Source organism: Perissodus microlepis, chromosome 6 (genome assembly GCF_051167445.1).
Source record: "Perissodus microlepis isolate ML-2025 ecotype Zambia chromosome 6, ASM5116744v1, whole genome shotgun sequence".
Lineage (NCBI taxonomy): Eukaryota > Metazoa > Chordata > Actinopteri > Cichliformes > Cichlidae > Perissodus > Perissodus microlepis.
In genome coordinates, this window is record NC_140466.1 from 21,826,042 (window position 1) to 21,848,274 (window position 22,233).

A 22,233-nucleotide genomic window follows, 5' to 3' on the forward strand; every position below is an offset into this window, starting at 1 on the left:
TGCTAATGAAATGTGTTGTATACAGTGAAAGCGTTTTGCTACGAGCTGTCTCATTACAACAATGAAAAAAACAAAAAACAAGTGAATAATAGTGGTGTTAACATTACGTTTATTGACACTCGTTGAGCATTTCAACAATGGAGATCTTTGAAGTTGTAACATGGTAACTTTACTATTTAAAAATCAGTTAAGATCCAGTCATTATAAGTCTTATTATTCATGACTGTGTTTTTCTTATTGAATCTCCTTCCTTGGTGACTGTCTCCTGCAATATAAATAAGACTTCAGTTAGTCATTTGACCTTACATGCAGACATCAGGACATAGAATGTAATGTGTATTTTGGACTTTGATAAACAGTAAACTGCAGTTTACTGGATTATTGTTTCGTGGGGAGTTTCTGTGAATGGTTAATCTTTTAGCTTTAGTTTGGATACTGAATTACATGCTGTGATGCTTTAACACTCTCTTCTCTTTACCTTGGTTTCTCAATATCTTCGATGAACTCTGGCAGTTGGGTGTTTAATGTTTCGGGCAGAAGTGAAGCAACTAAACCAGTTCCAACTGCCACTGCACAGTAAGTGGCTGCAGGGAGGAGATGCCACAGATCTTCCAATAGTACAATGAGTGGAGAAATGGACACGCCCAGTCGTGCCAGAAATGAGGTGTAGCCTAAGCCATTTTGTCTAAAAAGATCAAACCACTGAGGTTAATGTAAACCTTTCATATGAATAATCAAAGCAAGGCAGAAGAACGTTTTTTGTGGACTAACCGTACGACCGTAGGGTAAAGCTCAGTTGTGTAAAGATACATGATAGTGAACGAGGCCTCTGACATAGATTTTCCAAGAACTGCCACAACAGTACGAACAGTCCATTTATCTAAGGAGAACAGGATAGAGAACATTTTCAGGTGAGAGAAGACATCCACCAAAGACCAATCTTTTAATTTCTAAAGATTGATCCTGCTTACCACCAGAAATAAACGCATACATTCATATCAACTCTTGGTGGCAGAAATAAACCACTAAATGTACGAGAAATGTAAGAGAAATGACCTTTTGGAACAAAGATGTTGATGAAGAGACAGAGACCAGTTAACAGCATGGAACCCATCTGGCCATGCTTTCTCCCAACTTTCTCCAGGAAGTAATAGACGCCAATCTTCATGGGCATTTCAATGGATGCAAATATGAACTGTGTTAGGTATGGGTTCAGTCCAAATCCTGTGATATTCAGAGTTATTCCATAGTATGTAAATGCAACGCCAAACCTAGAAAAGGGGGAGAAGAAACACTTAAACTTAGGCTGATATATAAAGGGGTAAATACAAATTTCCTCAAAGAAACCCCAAACATGATTGCAACTCATTTAAATATCATATCACTTGACAGGATTTTTTACACTGTATGCTAGAACAAAATCAAAAGCTGTGTAAATTTCCCAGTGTCAAAAATGATAGCTATAAAAATAACAATTTCTTTATATCCGTGAGATAGCTCAAAGGCTTTAACATCTTTGTCCCAAATACAATTTGGCCCATTTGTCTATTTAATAATCCACCCATAACTGTCACTTAAGATAGCAAAAATACACACACAAACACACACACACAGAGAAAAGTCAGTTAACTCTTTTTAAAGTGCATTTGGTAGAAAATGCACACATATGATGAATATCTGGAAGAAATCAATTTGCCTTTTCCCAAAAAGCTGAACTATCTCCCAACTCCAAACCATTATACCGAAACTTACCATAGCATTCCTGAGTATATAGCAAGTTTTCTAATATTTGGGGTTCTGAAAAGATCTACAAAAGTGTACTTCTTAGCGCCATGTTCAGTTTCTGCACATTCCAGTAATGTCTGTGAGAAAGCCAGGGAAACATAATGTGAATGTTCATTTACAAAGCCCCCTTTTTGTCTTATTTTACAGTAAGACTGTCGGCTAATTAAAAAAAAACAAAAAAACCATTTTGAGATGTACCGCTGGTGTGATGGTGGCCACGCACTTGGATCTGTTGTTCATCTCGGCACATTTCATTATGTAATGATGAGCAGCATCTGTCTTTCCTTTGGCTACAAGCCACCTAGCAGACTCTGGAAGCCACCTAAACCAACAAACATGGTGAGTTTAGCATCTGATCAAAATCCAATGAGATTAAGGATACTTTGCAAAGTCAGCAAATAAAACTTAAATACCTCCAAGCAAGGATAGACAGAATCAAGGGGGAGGTAACTGCTAGAATCAGCTTCCTCCACTCGTTTACAAAATATGCAGTGCCAACCAGGATCCAGTTCCCAATTGTCCAATCCAGGCTTATGATCACACCAGAGAAAGTCCTGTGTTCAATGCTAAACCATTCAACATCTGCAGAAACATTAGCACAGGTATAAAAAAAGAAAGAAAAAAAATTGTGCAAATTCTTGAAAGAGAAACAGAATATGCCTGTAAACATGAACCAGGCTATGATGTCTCAGTCATAGGTTAGCACAGTTTTAACAATATCCTGCTTACTCAAAACAATGGCCATGATGCTTATTCCTGCGAGTGACATGCCCGTAAAAAATCTCAAGATGACAAACATTACATACGAGGTGGAGAATGCACTCAGCACTGCAAATATCAAGGATCCCAGATAAGACACGAGCAGAAGAGGACGTCGCCCAAACCTGGTCATGGACAGAAAAAGCATGAAGTAATGACTGTGCTCACAGCTGTGGGGTAAACCTCTCACATGTATATATTTTAGTGCTGTCAGTGTTAATCTCGTCAAAATGATGTTAACGCCATAACCGCATTAACGCGGCAAATCTCCGTTAGCGAGTTAGCACGGATCGCCCCGTGCGTGGGGCAGCACGGCGCCGTTAACGCTGACAGCACTAATATATTTATAATTCGCAAGACGGTTTTATTTTGCAACACTTCAACATCTCTCATATTGATCTTATTGTTATTTTTTCTTCAGTTATATACATATATATATATGTCTGTATCCAAGTTGGCATTGGTAATGGTACTGGTAGAGATTGAAACAAGTCAGACCTGGAAAATAAAAATAAAATAATACATTTCTGGTCATTTTGTCGAATATACTAGTACATTAAAAAAACTGGAATATTATGGAATATAATTTCATTTAAAGCAGTAAAATTTTTGAATTAAATCAACCATGTTCTATATCCATTACAGGTGATGTGAAATATTTCAAGTCTTCCTCTTTTCTTTATTTTTTTTTAATGTGTGATATTATCAGTGTTGGGAAGGTTACTTTAAAAATCGATTCCACTACAGATTACAGAATACATGCCCCAAAATGTACTTTGTAACGTATTCCGTTACGTTATTCAATGAGAGTAACGTATTCTGAATACTTTGGATTACTTAATATATTATCATGCTTTTTACAACTACACGAATGTATTATTGCTGTGTGATTTATTGCTTTTACTGAAGGTTATTCGTCATAGCATGCCAACTAGATTTTTAAATCTTAATATAAAATGAGTAACAGGGTTGAGGCTGCACTTTTTTCAGTGATCTCATATAGAAAACTATTCGGCACGTATATAAAACAGGTCCGCAGTGTTGAGGAGTAACGGAATACATTTACCGCAGTTACATATTTAAAATACAAAATACGAGTAACTGTATTCCGTTACAGTTACCGTTTAAAAAGGTGGTATTCAGAATACAGTTACTTTGTTGAAATAAAGGGATTACACAGCGGTATTTTCCTGTTTCATATGTTAGGCTATGCTCTCTCTATTTTTGGTAATTCCACGCCGGTGGAAACCCAAACAAAACACGCATTAAGAGGCTCAAATGCCTGTGTCTCAATCTCGAGTCTCATAATGACCTGAAGAAATATTTTTTAAAATGATTTAATATGAAGGCAATAGGCAGAGTGTTACAGGCATCGCCCTAAAGAATGTAGCCTCCTGGGCAGTGTAGTCCGTGCTGCAGGGAGAATGGACTGCCATACCCATTATGTGTCTGTGAGCGCGAGGAGGGAGAAAAAGGAGAGTGGAAAAGTACGAGTTGTCATCGAGCAGAAACGGGAGCTGGAAGCATGTAAATATAATAATAACCACTGCAGCCAAGAAGAGTGCCTGACGAGCCCAGTTGTAAGTAAGCTATTAAGACTGGACTGTACACTGTGTTCGTGTTTTCCTCTGAAACAACAAGTTCCGCTGGAGCCTTTCAACGCCTCTCTCTGTCTCTCTCTAGCAAAGTTGACCCAGACAACAAAGTAAAGCCAGTTTTCGGCTACGAGCCCGTCACGGAACCCGATGTATTAGCCAGAGGTCCCTTTACGGTTTTACGCCTCTACGGTGCCTTAATCATCAAAATTATCACAAAAAATGATTTAAAATATTTCACAATGTAGAGTGTATATGAGAAGAACTAGTATTTTTGACCATTTGACCCTTACCTGTCACTGAGAAACCCAAAAACTGGGGCTCCAACCATAACACCAATAAAGAAAATGGTTGCAGTTGCCTTGTTCATACCTTTTCTGCTGCACACGAGATCCCACTGCAAATAATCGTTAAAATATTACAATATGTGATTTTACAGTTGCGTCTTCTGGAAAATAAACAATAATTAAATGAATGATGCCTGGGAAATTACATTTAGCTAGTTGGATTATTTTCTGTAGATAATAAAATGGATAGAAAATTATATCCTTAATGTTAGCAAAAGAAAATTTGTTCTTTGAAAAAAATCCAAATGACTGTGTAAAATGTCTCTGTTCAACATAACTAATTCTCACTTACCTCTGTTGCCAAAGTAGACTTGAAGGTGCTTTTGTCATATACCCATCCATTTTGACACTGAACAGTAAATGAGCCTTTGCTGCTGTTTGAGCCTAACAGATATTCATAATGGGGCTCTGAAAACATCTGACAGGAGCTTGGAGTCCCATCCCGCTCTGCTGGAATACCAACGGCTAATTTCTGATCTAAAGTTAAATTTCCAAAGACAGCTCCATTATCCAAAGCATCGATGTTGCAGTGATGCGAAGGAACAGCTGCCATGAAATTATTCAGAAGAAAGTGACATGGCAAAGTAATTCGAGACAGGATCTGAATCAGGACTAGAGCAATTTGGAATTTTCCAAATCCATTAATTTCTGCAAGAATGCTGTCAAACTTCATTTTGCTGTGCTTCCTGTATCTCCGGGAGGACAAATGCTCTAAAAGTCAAGTGAAGTAGAGTATCACTCACTATAAAGGACACATTCACCAGCACAATGTTAATAATTAAAATGAATACCAAAAGCATGTATTAATAATGTGAGTTAACTGTACCCAGTACGATACAGTTACTCAATCAAACACTGGCTTTGCTTTGATCAGTTATAAGGCTGATATGTTTATTCAAATGCTATAATAGTCAGGATTGATAATTGAAAATTAGCACTCACAGTAGAGAAAGCAAGAATGTGATCTAAAATTGATCTCAGTTCTCAAGAAAGCACTCTTATCCTACAATGCAGCTGCAGTGCACTATGCAAAGGAATCAGATGGTTTTGTAATGTTTTATTTTACAATTGTAGTAAGTTCTAAGACATCAGCTCTGGCAGGGCTTAAATTTAATAACAAACACATCACACCCACAGGCAACTTAATATTTTAGCAACGTATCATGTACACAGCCCAAAGAAATATACAGTCACACAGGATTTCTTCATGTAGCAACTGCACCAAGATAAAACCAGCCACAAAGATGAGATCAACTATAAGAAGATTAAACCGATCTGCTACAATCTGCACAATAAAAACTTGGATGAGAACATAACAAATAAAAGCATTTCTGAAAATTTGGCAGCCAAAAGCACGAGCTCCCTTTACAGCACAACCAACATAATTACAACATTTTTCAATACAACGCCTTAAGACCATTGCCACACACCTGCTGCTGATCAGGCTCGTTGGGGGAGCTATTTAAGGAAGACACGGCATGGGAGTCAGGGGAATGCATGGGGATTGTTTGTGTGAATAGTTACTGCACTGTAAGTAAATGCACTGTTCACCACACGGAGTCCAGCATTTAGGTCCTCCTTTCCCCACATCCCCACAGTCTGCCAGTGCTAACCGTGACACCAAGTGACACATAAGACTTCAGTGTTTGTGTTTTAATGGAGACAAGAAACAAAGAGTATGCTGAGTAGCACAAAAATGAACCATAAGTGAGTGTGACACACTAGGAAAACATTTATTTTTTTAAAATTTCCTCTACATACCAACGAAGTGGATTTTAAAAGAGGGTTCAACAAAATTATTGTATTAACTGCTTAGAAATTACTGACAGTTTTATAATTTTATAACAGCTCATTTTAAGAGATTCAGAAGTAATTATACAACTGACCGACAAACAACTGACTGTTCTACATTAAACCACCAGAATTCAAGATCAGGCTCTGATTCCAGGTGAAGTGCTGAATCTGCATGAAATATCTTTCATGCAGATTTATACTACAGCCAGTGTATGCCATGAGGCATGAGGTCCAAAGAGACGTTTCAAATGAAAGCTTTTCTTTAGCTGCTGGCTAAAGAAAAACAAAATAAACCTATTAAAGTGACAGCAAAAACTTTAGGAAGGGCCAAATCAACAGTCTGGTCTATTCTATAAAAGAATGAATGTACTGACAAGCTTATCAACACCAAAAGAAGCCCACAGAAGACTATCAAAGTACATAATAAGGACAGATTTATTTCCAGAATTAGGAAGAAAAAAGCTTCACAACATCTAAACATGTCAAGGATAATCTCAAGGAAGTAGGTGTGTCATTGCTAAAGTTAATGCTAATGATGGGAAGAAAAAATACAAAGGAGCACAAAATATGCAACATCATCATGGTCAAACATGGTGGAGGCAATGGGCAATGGGTCACATGATGACGTTACTGCTGATAGAAGTAGCAGGAATAATGGTGACGCGTGCAGGGGTATACTTTCTGATCAGATTCAGCCAAATGCTGCAAAACTGCTTGGACAGTGCTTCACTGTGCAAATGGACAATCACCCAGAGCAAACTGCAAAAGCAACTTAAGAGTTTCTCAAGGCAAAGGCATGGGATACTCTCATGTGATATCAGTCCAACAGAGGATGTGTTTCAGTTATTAAACACAAAACTGTGGGCAGAAAAGCCCACAAACAACTGTAAAGAATTTTCAGTATCCAAGTAATTTATATTACAGTAGTTTGTCCAATTTGTTTGAGCTTCCCAAAATGGGGACTGCATATAAAAATGTTGGTAACCCCTTTTCCTGCTGCCCCATATTTTTTTAATTTTTTATTTTTTTTTTAGAAAGAAGAGGCTTTCTCCTGGCAACCCTTCCAAAACATTTAACATGATAACTTCACAGGGCTGCATAGTTTTGTGTTAAAACTCTTTTCCCCCCACCTGACAGTATATATGGAGAAACTGTCACATGACTGTATAAATGAACAAAAAACAAGCACAAAAAAGATACTGTGACACCTGAATTGCTTTCCAACAGAGTTTAAGATCTTAATATGTTTTTTTTACTTCTAATAATAAACATTGTTTTCTTAAAGATTAACCGAGTGATGCGTTATCCCTTTTTACTTTACTTCAGCAAACCACACTTTCAAAACTAGATTGAATTCCATTTACGGTCATCCCCTCAAAGAGAAGAGCAGTCTTACATAACCGGTTTACCATTCTGCTGAGATTATTATTATATTAACCCTAATTAAAGGTACATTATGATGAGCAAATCACCATAAAGGTATAGGTATTTTAAAACACTATGTAGTATATATCTGCTCGAATCTGAATATAAGAGTCTGTTACTATTATTGCAGTTAGTTTTTTTCAAGTGGTGAATTATTTTAATTATATAATTAATCAAAACCAAACACAGATACTAAATTCAAAGCTTGTTTCAAATGAATCTAAAAATATTTTGAAGCTTCTCAATTGACATGTTCATTATGTCAACTCACTGCCCCTGCATCAACTGAACTGTGTAGGTGGCACATGGGGATGGGTTAGGAACACCTCTTCTTCTCCCTCTTTAAATACAGCTGCATACATGAATGACCAAGGCTACATATGAGCAGTTAGTGGGATAACACTCAGGATCATTTTTGTTTTAACAGACAGGATGTGAAGATGCCTGTGCTGGATATCAAGCGCAGAGATGTATAATGTAAGTACCTGATGTTTGGAAAATTATTTTCTTTTAGGGTCTCTTACAGATGTTTAACTCTTACTGATTTGATTTCATTAATTTCATTTTTAGCTTTGACTTTAATTAACATCTCTATTGATAACAATGCAAAAAGTGTCATTTATTATCATGTCATGAAGTGTTTTACCTTTTGCTTGAATTTCTGTGCTTTTCTGCACCAGAAACTGCTCGAGAAACCTAGTTTCCTAAATGCAGTGGCATGAGTTTAAAATATATATGTGACTTAATAAATATATATTTTCACGCTGATTTTGATTTTTGTGGGTTCTGTGGGTTTGTTCTGTCACGAGGCCACTGAAATGCGCAATAAAACTTTGTGTGCAGAGACTGCTGAAAATGTGTCCACATGTTTCTTATGGTTGAGCTTACACTGTCTAATTATGTAAGAACATGGAAACATCTAATCCGCTAGAGCTCAGTCCTCATGGGGGTTGCCCTTCAGAACAAGAGTTCACTCCTTTGTCAAGGATGCTGACTCTCTGTTTCCATGGCAATAAGTCAACAGACTGAGGTTACTGCCATACTTGGAAAAAGAAACCCCTGCTGCAGCACAGTCAGATTTGCTGGTGGTAGAGTGGAACCAAGTGTGAAGATAAGCCGGTGGCATGCGACAGTGTTTGTACAAAACGTGGCTAGTGTGCAAGAGGTCTTTCAGTTTTAGTAATCCCACAGCTGCATATGTGGTCAGAGGTTTACATCCACTCATTATGAGCATGAATGTTGTAATAATTTGGGGCTTTTAATGATTTCTTTGAATTGTTCTAGCTCGATATTTGACCAGTCGTATTTGCAGAGCTAGCTTTCAATCATGGACAAGAAAGGGAGTTTAAAGTGGGAAAGCCATTGCAGACCCTAATGTTATCTAGCTTTATCATTCCAAGGTTCCAGTTTTCATGTAAGTTGATTTAAGGTGAAGTTGAAGAAATTGCAAGTATTTATTCTTCATTGTTTCATCCACTTTATGCAATGCACCATTACCACAGGCAGCAAAACAGTCCCAGAGCTTGATGCTACCACCACCATGCCTGAAAGCTCGTACAGTGTTCTTAGGTTTGAAAGCCTCACCTTTACTCCTCCAATTATTCCTCCTGTCAGTGTGAACAAATAGCTCAATCTTTGTCTCATTGGATCATAAAGCTTTTATCCAGAAGGCCTCTGGCTCATCCAGGTGGGCAGCTAAAATAAATCTCAGTTGAGATTGAAGGTGTTGATTTTGGGACAGGTTGTGTTTCTTGGTTGGCACACTCTCAGTCCATGGCGATGTAAAACATGTGAACAGTGACACTGGTGTTCCAGCAGTTTCCAGTTCATGGCACACTTGAGTCTTGGTTGTTGCTAGGTTTTTCCTGAACATCCGAATAAATTCCCTCTCATCTGATGGTGACAGTTAGGGTCCTCTTAGAGAAGCTGGCAAAGTGTAGACACATCTGAATAATTGGTACTAATGCACAACTGTTTGAAGTAGCTAAAATCCCTTCTTAGACCTTCACTGAATTCCTGCTTGCAGCTTTTATGCTGGCAAAGAGAAACTACAAGTTGTCATCAATCTTGATGACTGCTGAGAATTTAGGAGGCCTTGGTCATGTCAAGGTTAAAGCAGATTTAAATGAGTAGATGTATATATTTGAGCCTGTATGAACTGGAGAAAAAACAAAATAAATTCAAGCTTGTGCACCCAATTTTTGTTTTTTAAATAATTGCTTTAAACTTACAAAGTAAGTAAGTTTAAAGTTTAAGTAAGTTTAAAGCAATGATTAGTGTATGTGTACTGTATCTGAGAACTAAACTAAACTCTGATAGAACCAGTTGTGGATGGATGGATGGTGCAGTTCCATCCATCTGTCTGTCCATTTTCTGCTTCAGGTCTGAGTCATGGAGGCGGCTGTTTAAACAGAGATACCCAGACCTCCCTTCTCCAGAGCCACCTCCCTTAGCTCATCGAGTCGGTCACAGAGGTGTTCCCAAGCCATTTGGGAAACATAATTTCCAGCATGTTTTGGGGCCTCCTCCAGAATTTCCATTTGTACTTACTAGCAACCACAAGCAATAAAATGTTATAGTAAACAGAAGAAACGATAAAGGTCCCCCCTAACACGTGCAAATACCCAAGAAAAAGTAATAATTAATGACAGTAGTGAATCATCAATTTTCAGCTTGTATTGTCTTCATAGCAGAGGGTGTACCTAAAATATGTCTAAAGCAATTCAAAGCTAATCAACTGAAAAATCAAAAGATATGATCTTTGTCACATCACTGTAAAAATTAGCTAAAGTTTAAACACTGTATGCAAACACAATTCAAACACAGCTGCGGGTTAATGTCATTGTCATTATCATATCAGGTAATAGACTTACCTGGCCTCTTAGCCAGCTCCAAAAGACTTTGAGTCAGACATTTAATATCTTTTGATACTGATGTTTTTTTTAGTTATGACTTGATCATTTCTACACAGCTGCTATCAAACCAAAATATACATTTATTTAAAATCAAAAGTGTAGAGTAGTATTTGAAAAACAAACACGCAAAGAACCCACAAAACCAAAAAAGATGAAAGAGTTAATTCTTTTTGGCGACTATATAATTTTTTCTCTGGTGTCATCCTCGGGTCATTATGGTAATATTAACTGACTGATGTAAGATTTACTGACCTTATCCTCCTGGGAGAACCTTCTCTTGTACTAAGCAAGACATTTATCTCCTCTAACACCATATTTTAATAAAGGCAAAAACTCTGGTTTTCCCAGTCCACGTAAATGTACATAAACAAAGTGGTACTCTATAGAAAGAGCGTGTTTCCAAGACCTATTAGGAGGTGTATGTGTTTGGTTGCTTTTTAGAAAATATGGCTTCAACAAAACATGTCTTTGGTTTTCATATAAACTCTTCCTGTGTATAAGAGAAAGTTGGGTTCCTTATAGTGACATATATGGTAACGAGATTATTATAGATGAACCTGGGTGTTTTTTGTTTGTTTGTTTGTTTTAGATGAACACTCCACTTACTGTATGCATAGTGTACAGCGTGGGACTACACAGTGTGAAGTTTCTACAGCTCGTACTGACTTTAATTTGAATAAACAAAGGCTTATTGAAGAGTATGGATGTTGAGTCACAGTGTTAGAGTGCCACCTGTTGGTGAATGTCAGAAAATGTTTTAATTTACAATAAAAGATTTATATTGTCAGTAAAAACTATTTTTAGTGCTCCCTCCTGCTCTACAAACAGCTCTCCCCCTGTCTGAGCCCTGCTCTGACTGTCTTTTACAGCTGTTTTGAAAAGGACAGATTTTTCTTCATAGTCATTTTCTCAGTTGTGATATAACAACTGATTACCAAAAAACAAGCTAACAAACAAACAAAAAAAGCATGTGACAAAATAAACAATGTCTTTGAAGGAAGGGAAGGAGGACTGGTGTCTTGGATTTAGTTCTTACATGGAGAGGCTGACAGAGATTTCGGTTGTTGTGACAGATGACGGCAGCGGAGGGAAAAGAAATCTCTGTATAAACACAAGTTCGGAAAACAGCCACCAATTGTTTTGCTTATGCTCTTGGATGTGAATGCTGTTTCCCTCATGATAATACATACCATTCCATTTACAGCAATGGCAGCCCTGTTGAAACTGCCAAAGCAGAGCTGCACTTCCTATTGGGGATAGGAATAATTTAGGAAATAACATGGTAACCACTAATGTCACAAAGGTCACTGAATGCTAAAAATCTCTTGAGCTGAACAGAAAACATGAATTGTAGCCAAGGGTGGACCTTCAGGAGCATGCTATATAGTTATATGTGTGCTGAAATAGTTTGTTATATTGAGATATATATACCTAAAGGGAAAAGATTAATTAGCCTTAAGTTGTTTGTCCTTGTCTTAATGAAGGTATTGCTGGTGAAACCCGGGATATTGTGAAACACTACTAGAGATGGAACCAGAAACGGAAGACCAAGAGCAGAGTGGTAACTTGGCCCCCTGGTCAGGTTCAGATGGGTCCCAGGAGATTTATGTGTCTGGGTCTGTGGTAGAGTCCCACAATGAAGATGAAGTCAGCAAAGCAGAGTACCCGTTAGAGCCAGAAAGTACTTATATCTCCAAGTATGACCCTGACTCCCCAGAACACCTTCAAGAATGGGAATCTGCAGGTGAGCAACAGTCCCCGCCTGAACTTAGTGGAAGTGAAGAAGAAGTTTCATATCAGGAAGAGGATGACATCTACCTTAGTGAGTCGAGAGAGTCTCCTCACATCCAAACCTCACAAACATCCCTGCATCCAGAGTGCACAGACTCAGAGGATCATGCTGGCAAGATATCACGGCCACATTCCCAGTCTTCTTTCTCCTCTCTTGGCTGTGCTGCTGATATGACCATGGCCTTGACCCTGACCACAGGACAGCCCACGGGAGCCAGTAATAGAAAAGGCCCAGAGACTGGAAACAGCAAGCTTGAATCTTCAGAGGAAGGAGGGAGCAGTGAAGCACCTCCTGCTTCTGTCTCCTTTGGAATTTCAGATGAGGGTGCTGAGCAGGCAGAGAAGTGGAACTCGGAGTCTGACACAGATCTGTGCAGACCAGACAGGCAGAGGGCAAGGTACACACGTAAGTATCGATCTTCTACCCTCCTTTTATGTGTCAGTCAAGGTAGTACTGCAAACTGCACAGCAGCAGAAAGGTTGTTTTTTTTCTAAGATTTAAAATGATTTAATAAGATTTGTGAACAGTTAAGATATTATTTGGTTACTTTAAATTCAGCCAGCTGAGACACACATTGCAGTCAGTGAATAAAGTTTTTAAAAAGTTACCTTTGGCTGTATTTACTGTAGCTGGTATGTGAATCAAAAGACCTAACTTAATTGATAAATAACTTTGACAAAGCACAATGGGTGCTGCTGTTTTTTCATGCTGTAACACAGGGTCTATTTGAAGTGGACTTACAGGGAGAATACCCATGGCTTTATTAGTCAGAGCAGGATAAGAATAAAATATGACCATATGATGAGGCTGGCAGAAACAAATTTGACAGACACCAGCATGTGTCACCCTGGCCTGTCACCCGATCCCTTTTCCGATCGTAAGCCTTGACTGCAGTGGAAAATGAGCTCCTCACTTTTCTTGCCTTATGGATGCCCCCTAAGTTAGCTGTAAGTAAATATGATGCTTTTATTAGTGTGCTTGCTTCAGCAGGGGGATCTGAAATTGTGTCTTACCTGTCATGCTCGCATTAGTTGCTTATACTAATGGCATTATCAGTCCCATAGTTTTTTTTTTTTTTACTTTACTGAAAATTGACCAATTGAGTACAGTGTAAACAAAAAACATTACAATCCACATTTTCCTATGTTTTATGCTTCAGCTTCTTCTTGTTTTAATCTCTCTCCTTCCTCCTCCTCCTTCTCCTCTCACCCTCGTTCTCTTTTTGTCCCTCCCTCCATTTTTTTCTTTGTCTCAGGGCTCAGTCGCAGCGAGAGCCAGTCAGAAAGGCATGTCAAGGAGACCAAGTCTAAATGCAAGAGAATTGCTCGGCTTCTAACCGATGCGCCAAACCCCCAAAATAAGGGAGCCCTGCTGTTCAAAAAACGCCGGCAGAGAGTCAAGAAGTTTACGCTTGTGAGTTACGGAACTGGTGACAACAAGGTTGACAGTGAAGACCAAATAGAGGAGGGGGCTGAAGAAGTTAGATCAGCCGGGTATAACTTTGTGGCCACCAGTGATTCAGAGTTAGAGGAGCAGTATTCTCTTTATCAGCAGCAGCACAATTTGAGTCTGAATTGGGGAAGTGTTCAAGAAATGGATGCTCTACCAGAGACAAAAGGGAAGGGAGTTTTGATGTTTGCTCAGCGGCGCAAACGAATAGATGAAATTGTTACCGAGCATGAAAAACTGAGGAGTGAAGGATTACCTGTGGAAGTATTAACAGAACCTGACTGTGAACAAGCACAGAATATTTACGACACTGAGGAAATGTACGCGCATGCTGATCAGGCAGATCAGAGTTATATGAATGCAAATCTCAAGCAGCATGGAGAATACCAAGAAGATTTCCAGGACATGAACCATCTGTCCAATGTGCCAAAACCCTTGGTACCAAACAGAACTGCAAGGCCTTTTCTAGGATTTCAAGATAGCCCAAGTTCTACCCCCATACCTGGGAGTGTTGTTCCAGTTACAAAGAAACACGAAACAAGATTTAAAGTACCTGTGCCTATTAACACTAACCCACAGGTTTGGTCTCCAACTGGAGACATAATAGCCTCAAGAGATGAGCGAATATCTGTGCCAGCCATCAAAACTGGCATCCTACCAGAATCAAAACAGAAAGCCACTAATAAACAGTCATCTGTGCGGGCACAATATTCAGATCTTCACACTCAAAACAAAGGGGAAAGGAGGTCTTATATTGAGTCGGAGGAGGACTGTTTTAGTCTAGGTGCTGAAGCTTGTAATTTCATGCAACCCAGAACAATAAAACTCAAGAATCCCCCTCCAGTAGCCCCAAAACCCACCCTCAACCCAAACTGTCCACCATGGATGAGAAGGAGCCCCTCCAGCGAGCCCAATATTCCGCCAAGAAGTCCGGTTTCACAACCTTCGCACAGTCCTGTGGGTCCTCATAGTCAGAATTACTTACAGCAACAAGACTGGGCTCAGCTTCAACAGATGGCCAACCGCTGGGCACCAGATCAAACTCAGGCAACACTTCAAACACCTACTAATGCCTGGGCTCCGGACAGCTCTTCTCAGCTTCATCTGCAGCCAACCACAAATAGCTGGAGTCAACAGCAGCAACGATCCCCTGTGAGTATGCAGGCCCACAGTCCTACTTACAGACCACAGTATCCAACTTCACGCTCAAAGAACAAGGCAGACAGCACTTCACACTCAATTGCCTCTTGCCCACCACAAGCAGGGAAGTCATATATCCACTTGTCAAAAGCACCACAGTTTTCTCCAAAGGGTCGGATCTCAGACAGAGGTACCAGTTGGGCTGGTGATGGCCCAGCTATGACTGGAAAAGGTGCAGAATTGTTTGCCAAAAGACAGTCCCGTATGGAGAAGTTCATTGTTGATGCTGAAACAGTGCAAGCAAACAAAACCAGATCCCCCTCCCCGACCTCATCCCTCCCGAACTCTTGGAGGTATTCATCGAATATTCGAGCCCCACCTCCATTATCCTACAATCCCCTTCTTTCTCCTTTCTATGCTGCAGCCAAACAACCCCCTTCCACAAGCCCAAAAGTCAATGTCAAGACCAAAGAGAAATCTAAATCAGCCCCCAAGCAACTCAACTCTTTAGATATAATGAAACATCAGCCTTATCAGTTGAACTCATCACTGTTCAAATATAATGTGGTGCCTGGAACCAAAAGCCCCACCCCCAGCCCCACCCCCAGTCCCAAACCAGCCCCAGTGTCAAAGTTCGAGGTTACCAAAAACCTTAAACTTAGAGTTGCCTCTGCCACTTCTCCTTATAATGCCTCTGAGCTTGCTGTTGAAAGCAAGGCAGAAGTCCCAACTAAGTCACCTGGATCGGTAAGTTCCCAAAGTTCTTCTGCCCAAAACACAAGATCGGCTGAGCCTCTTGCAATTGACAAGCACGTGGATAAAAAGCACACTGCAGCACCTGCAGCCCATCGCTTAACCAAAAAGCCAGCACACAGCGCCAGACCTGCAAGCACATCCTCCCAGCAGCCATCTGCTGCTGACAGCATAGCTTCAGCTTTCTCTCCTGCATCTCTTATTGCTAGAGGCGCACGTCAATTGGCTCCTTGGCCAAAGTTTTCTGCTAAGAAGCCAGTGGTGACAAGCAAACACTGGAAACCTGTAGCCATGCTACATTAATTCTTATACTGTATATGGTCTTGTTTTGGTATAGTCAACACTGAGACAGTAATTACATAGTTATCTGCAACTTGGCAGCCTCTAATGTGTCTTAACAGGTGGAAATATAGAGTCCTTTGCACTAAACGTAGGCCTCAACTGGAATAATTTGCAGCTATAGAGATCTGTTTAGCTGGCAATGTAAGGAAACAACTTAAGGTACAGTTAAGCTCTTTTAAAACTGTGACAGATAAATTCAACATAAAGTACAACAAATAAACACATTAGCACATAACATAATGTCCCTGACAATTGGAGAAAAAGGGAAAAGCAAAACAAAATAATGTAGATTCTTGTGATGTGCTACGTCATGTGCAATAATGTGTGCAGAGAGTCCTGTTCTGCCACAATATCTTATTTTGTTTTTTGTTTTTTTAAGAAAATAGATCACCTGCAAATTTGTATGCTGAGACAGGAACCCATGAAACCCCAGACAATACAAAACAAACACATAATGTTTATTATCTCTCTCTCTCTCTCTCTCTCTCTCTCTATATATATATATATATATATATATATATATAGATAGATAGATAGATACACATTTACCCTTATCAAATTAGATTGTTTTATCTTTTATTCAAGTTAATGATAACTGATTTTTACAACTTATAATACTCATGTGTGTTTGGGGAAACAATTTGCATTTGCTTCAGCCTCATTCCAGACTTTGATGGCATTAGAGCAGCAAAAAGCATTCATTTTGGTTGTGACCTGATGACTAAAATGTTCTAAAAATGTTTTTTATGTGGGTATTTTTCAATATGGCCAGTTATTCAACTGTCAGAAATTTCATCAGAAATTCTATATCCTCATCCTTGATGGAAAAAATGAGCAAAATATCATAGAAATTTGAATGTTCTGCTACGGTTTCACGAAAACATCTACTGCAAATCTTTATCCCCTCATCTTTCTGACGTGTCAGTGTTTGCACTTCTTGTACTCGGCATTATCATGCTATTAAATTTCTCTTTCCTCCTACTTGTGTACTTCATATGTGTGTTGTGAATAATTTCCCTATTTCCTTTCTCCTTTGTCTTTCTCACTGCCTCACACTTTTGCACATAAGTGGCTCAATCTTGTTGCACTTTTAGCAATTACGACCTAATCTTTCAAACTTAACTGTATTTGTGTGTTACAGCTTTTCCATCTTAATCTCTGAATGTTGAAAGTCTGGAACTATAATCTCAGCCCCAAAAATATTTTTTGCACACTTTTGGAAGCAGAATTTGATTTTGCTATTCTAAACATTCATGGACAGCAAGTCATTAGCTTCCGTCATGATAAATAATATATTATCTGTATACAGCAAAGAGGCTTTTTTTTTTTTCCAAATGTATAACTAGAGACAGAGTAGAATTAACTAAAGCTTTGAGCATTTTCAGTGGTTTCATATACCCCTAACTTATTATCACTGATCAAAGATACAGCAATCACAAAACATTTCCTTACCTTTTTAGTGTTCCTGTTTTCTATTGAGAAACTATACACATTAATAAACTTTTTTGCTTATTTCATGTAGAAATAGCATTTGATTGACATCAATCTCTCTCTCTCTCTCAGTCTAGTTACAGCCATAATTATGCAACAAACACCTTTATTATAGTTACCAGTTCAATTAAATAAAATTCAGTTTAGTTTATTCACAAGTCAGCTTAAAATACAAGTAAAAAAAAATGTTAACATGCAAAATAGTTATTTATGAAATTGGACTAAATAGTGGCCCCGGCATCAGATGATATGCATGAAAAATATAATAATAATAATAATAATAATAATAATAATAATAATAATAATAATAATAATAATAATAATAATGGATTGCATTTATATAGCGCTTTTCTAGGCACCCAAAGCGCTTTACAATTCCACTATTCATTCAATTATATACATTTGTCCTCTTGGCCAAGTCTCACTTGGAAAAGACATTTTAATCTCAATGAGACTTTTACCTGGATAAATAAAAGATCATGAAAAATGGCCTGCATTTGTATAGCGCTTTTCTAGTCCTTAAGGGCCCCAAAGTGCTTTACACTACATTCAGTCATTCACCCATTCACACACTGGCGATAGCAAGCTACATTGTAGCCACAGCTGCCCTGGGGCGCACTGACAGAGGCGAGGCTGCCGGACACTGGCGCCACCAGGCCCTCTGACCACCACCAGTAGGCAAACATGGGGTTAGTATCTTGCCCAAGGATATTTGGCATGCAGCCAGGAGGCAGCCTGGGATCTAACCACCGACCTTCTGATTAGTGGCTGACCTGCTCTGCCACCTGAGCTACAGCCACCCAAACAATCACAACCTTCTAACATACAATGTCTTATTAATTCAAATATCATCATATTAATAACACTAATCTAACACACGTAGGCAGTGATAATAGTGTTAGCACATGATAATAGTATTAAAGTATATAAAGTAAGTAGTTTATTAAAGTATGAACTTAAAATATAGTGCTATTGCAGATTTTGAAAGATCTTTGCTATACAGGGTTCAAAATCAAACATATTTTAGTAGCAGCTGTTGTATATAAGTTCTTTTAAATACTGAAAAATATTGATGTTTTTAAAGTGCTTCCAAGCTCATCCCAATTCTGTGGACCTCTACAGGTCACATGTAAAATTGCACATTTAAGTTTACATTTCTTTCTCTTAAGAATTGTCTTTTTCCTTGTCCTGTGTGTGTGAGAGGGAAAGTGTATTTGGATAAGCTCACAAACTTGCTAAATACTATAGTATGCATATTACAGGCAATATGAAAAATGCTACATTCAGTTGACTTCAGGAGTTTGTGACAATGAAAAAGAGAGTTAGAGAGTTATCCAGTCACACAGTTTACAGCACGACTCTGTCTACCTTTAATATGATGAGAGCCATATAGAAGCTTGTTTCTGCCACTGAAAAAAGCAAAAACAAAATAGTTTTACTTTTTTTTTTTTCAAAAAAACATTTATAGTCATAATTACAGGTTATCAAATTTTGATTTCATAACTTAAAATTTCAAGTTATTTTCTCAGTTTCAAGTTGTTGGTTTTTTTCCAGGAAAGTTAGTAAATTAAAATTTTGACATACTTACGTGTAGCTAAATGTTTTGTTTGTTTTTATTGCATTAAAAACACTATTAGAGTGCCTTTAGAAATAGACCCATAACATAAATACTTGTTCAAACTAAAAAAATAATAAAAAAATAAAATAAGTAATTTAAAAAAATTGTAATTCTTATGCAAATTCTAGAGGCAGAGGAAATAGTTCCAGTAGTTCCAAGTTTTTTCCCCCGTCTTTTCAATGGCATTAACACTGTACTTGTTTCAAGGTGCTTGAACCAGCAGCAGGTAAGTTCGGAAATCTTCTTCATTTAGTCTGAATAATTCCTAAAATTCAGATATATATGACTTTTACACAAGTGAAATTGTCCATTTGCTACTAATATTGATATTAACCATGTCCATTTGTTTTCACTAAAACATTTTAACAGGATTCATAGAAAAAACAAATAAAACCTCAAAATATTCTACAAATCTGAAATTGCTTTGTAATGTGGAATCTGCACTTTTTAAAAGACAACGCAAGGCATATTTAATCAATCAAAAAAAGATGGGAAAAAACGGTGGGGGGGCAAAACATTAACACTACTTCTGCCCTTGCTCTGTGGAAGTGTAAAAAGGAAAATGAAATAAAATGACCAAAAAATGACATAAAAAAAATATCAAAGAACAGGCAGTCAAGATGGATTTGGTAAAGTAATAAAGGATCTTTAATTTATTTCACAGAGCTAAAGACATAAACGTGAACAAGATTTCAAATGCATCAATGTATTCCTTCTTCTGTGTGCAGAGACACAAGTATATCAGCAGAGCAATTATAGCTACACTTACCACAGGTGTGCAACATCAAATACATGCATTGCTTTCTTTAGCTTCTGCAGGCAATATTGAGTAAACCATTTCTGTTGAGGCATCACCGACGAAGTACAAGTACTGTTAAAACACTTTTCTAAGCAAGGGCAGATGCAAGAAATAAAAAAGTTTAAAAAGACTCAGAACAGAACAGCTAGAGTGAAGCCACAACAATATCAAATATACAACAATGCTTGACAAGAAAGACAGCATTATAGGTCAACTCAAGTCAATCACAAAACGGGGTTCCTAATTTCGAGCAAAGGTAGTGACTTAAGAAATATCAGAGGTCTAAGTCCTTATTTAGACTTTTATACCAGGGTAACTGGTGCAACTCAATCCTACATGCTGTTCTTTATTTGAGGCATTTGATAGTATTCCCACCTCTAGCATCGAAACTAATAGTTTCAATACCTGACACTCTTAGGGCTCAAACATTCACATAATGGTAATGTTTTGTCATAGGACAATTCAAGGATAATCTTTATTCAGTAAGTCTTTTTTTTATTTTAGAGAAGAGTAACACACATTTTATTAAACTTAAAATATGAATACTCTTCAAAAGCATTAGCTCTCCAGGTTTCAGAGAAGCCAGAGGGTGGCAGCAGAGTCTGCAATGCTGCTGTCACTCCAGCCAACAAGTTTGTGCTTTTCTTTTAGGGATTTGGTAGAAGTCGTTCGCTGAGCCTGCCTCAGAGACTGAGTTCAATGCCTTCTCCTGGACATCTGTCACCAGTGAGCACACCCGGGGTACTGCCAATACAGAGGCAAACATCATTCCAAGAAAAAGTCCGCAAACCACTTACACCATGGGAGGCAGCATCAAGAAGCCCTATTGGCTCTGTGGATGAAGCCTTTTTGTTTCTCCCCTCATCTGCAGCTACTAATGCCAAAGCTGCAAAGCACCGGGGATCTCTGCCAGAGCCTCCAGAAGAATGGAAACGCAGGGTATCTCTTGATCCTGCACCTGTCAGTAAGAGTCATTATCATGATGAGGCCCCAGCTTTTCACATTCTTACCAAGAGCAGGACATTCTCACCTGAGAAACCAGCCTTCTATGGGCCTCCCTTCAGACCTGCCCAGCCTCTTAGGGCCAGTATTGGGCAAATGGCACAAGGCTTCAGTCCAGCAAAGTGCTCTCCTGTGTACAGTGCATTTCAGCGAAGTTAATAAATGAAGTCAGATATCAGAGAAAGAGAAATAATAAATGATATTAACATTGTAAGGCACAGATTTTCCTTCAGAGTATAGAAAACATGAAATGCAGAGAATTGTTATTTGTCACTAGGAGATGGAGTACTGTATGTTGAAAAATGAGGGTAAGGCTTTGGCACAGTTTAAGCCATTTGTTATGTTGGTTTTGCATTTATGACAGGATGGATAATTATGTTGATTGCATGAAAAAATCATTTGGTTTAAAGCAAGAACATACTGTGACAATTGTGTGAGATATGAGCTCAGCTTTCATGGGAAATGTTGCTATTGTGCCACCAGAGTGTCATCCAAACAGTATTATATCACTCATCCTATAATAATCAGATTTTTTCTCAGTAGTAATGCAGTGGCGATTACACAAGTAACCATTTCCAATTATTTCATTCACTTTATTGGCTTTTGTGTTTTTCAGACGTCATATGGTTCCTTTTTTATGTTTTGCAATGCATTGCCAGAAAATGTGTAAGCTTACAATCAGTGTGTGTGCCTTAAGGAAAGTGTTATTTAAAGTGACAAACTGTGTGTTGGCTTATTTGCTTTTATTTTGTTGATCTTTTAATAGGAATGAATCCTGCATGCATGAATAAATTCACAAAGTTTCCCACCTTTGATCAGACACTGTGTGGTGTTTAAGTGTTAACAGAAGCAGATGCTGTCCTTGAGTGCCAGAGTTTCCACTTGATGCGTGCAGATTTAAAGTTGGGCTCTTACCGTGTACAATGTCATTGTTTTCACTTTTGAAACACAAGAAATAAAACAGATTAAAACACACTTTAAGTGTCGTTATTTGAATTTAATTAGTTTCTCAGAAGATTGTAGTTTCTGATATCAATCTTTTATTGTAAAGTTTGACTCTTGAAGAGTAGATATAGTCTTTTTAATTTCTCTGTTTTGCCTTTTTAAGTTCAGATTATAGGATAATATCACATGCAGCTGATGCTGGTTTTCCCACTGAAAAAATGGTATAAATTGCAGGATACATTTTTAAGCATTTTTTTTAAAAGGCGGATGTAGCAAATATGA

General features: G+C 38.2%; 2 protein-coding genes across 2 annotated transcripts; one reads left to right on the forward strand and one right to left on the reverse strand.

Annotated features, from left to right (window-relative positions):
- Positions 1-234: 234 nt before the first annotated feature.
- LOC146385635 (solute carrier family 22 member 7-like) lies at positions 235-5,159 on the reverse strand. The gene is made up of 10 exons (XM_084931442.1): positions 4,779-5,159; positions 4,433-4,536; positions 2,515-2,669; positions 2,199-2,367; positions 1,984-2,107; positions 1,753-1,862; positions 1,057-1,271; positions 772-880; positions 479-685; positions 235-265 (listed from the first exon to the last, which is right to left on the reverse strand). Exons 1-10 carry the CDS (start codon positions 5,157-5,159, stop codon positions 235-237), a joined length of 1,605 nt encoding a protein of 534 aa, XP_084787568.1.
- Positions 5,160-12,147: 6,988 nt separating this feature from the next.
- On the forward strand, positions 12,148-21,981 carry synpo2b (synaptopodin 2b). The gene is made up of 3 exons (XM_084931443.1): positions 12,148-12,817; positions 13,668-15,748; positions 20,656-21,981. The coding sequence occupies exons 1-3, from the start codon at positions 12,148-12,150 to the stop codon at positions 21,163-21,165; spliced, it is 3,261 nt and encodes a 1,086-aa protein (XP_084787569.1). The 3' UTR covers positions 21,166-21,981.
- The last annotated feature ends 252 nt before the right edge of the window (positions 21,982-22,233 follow it).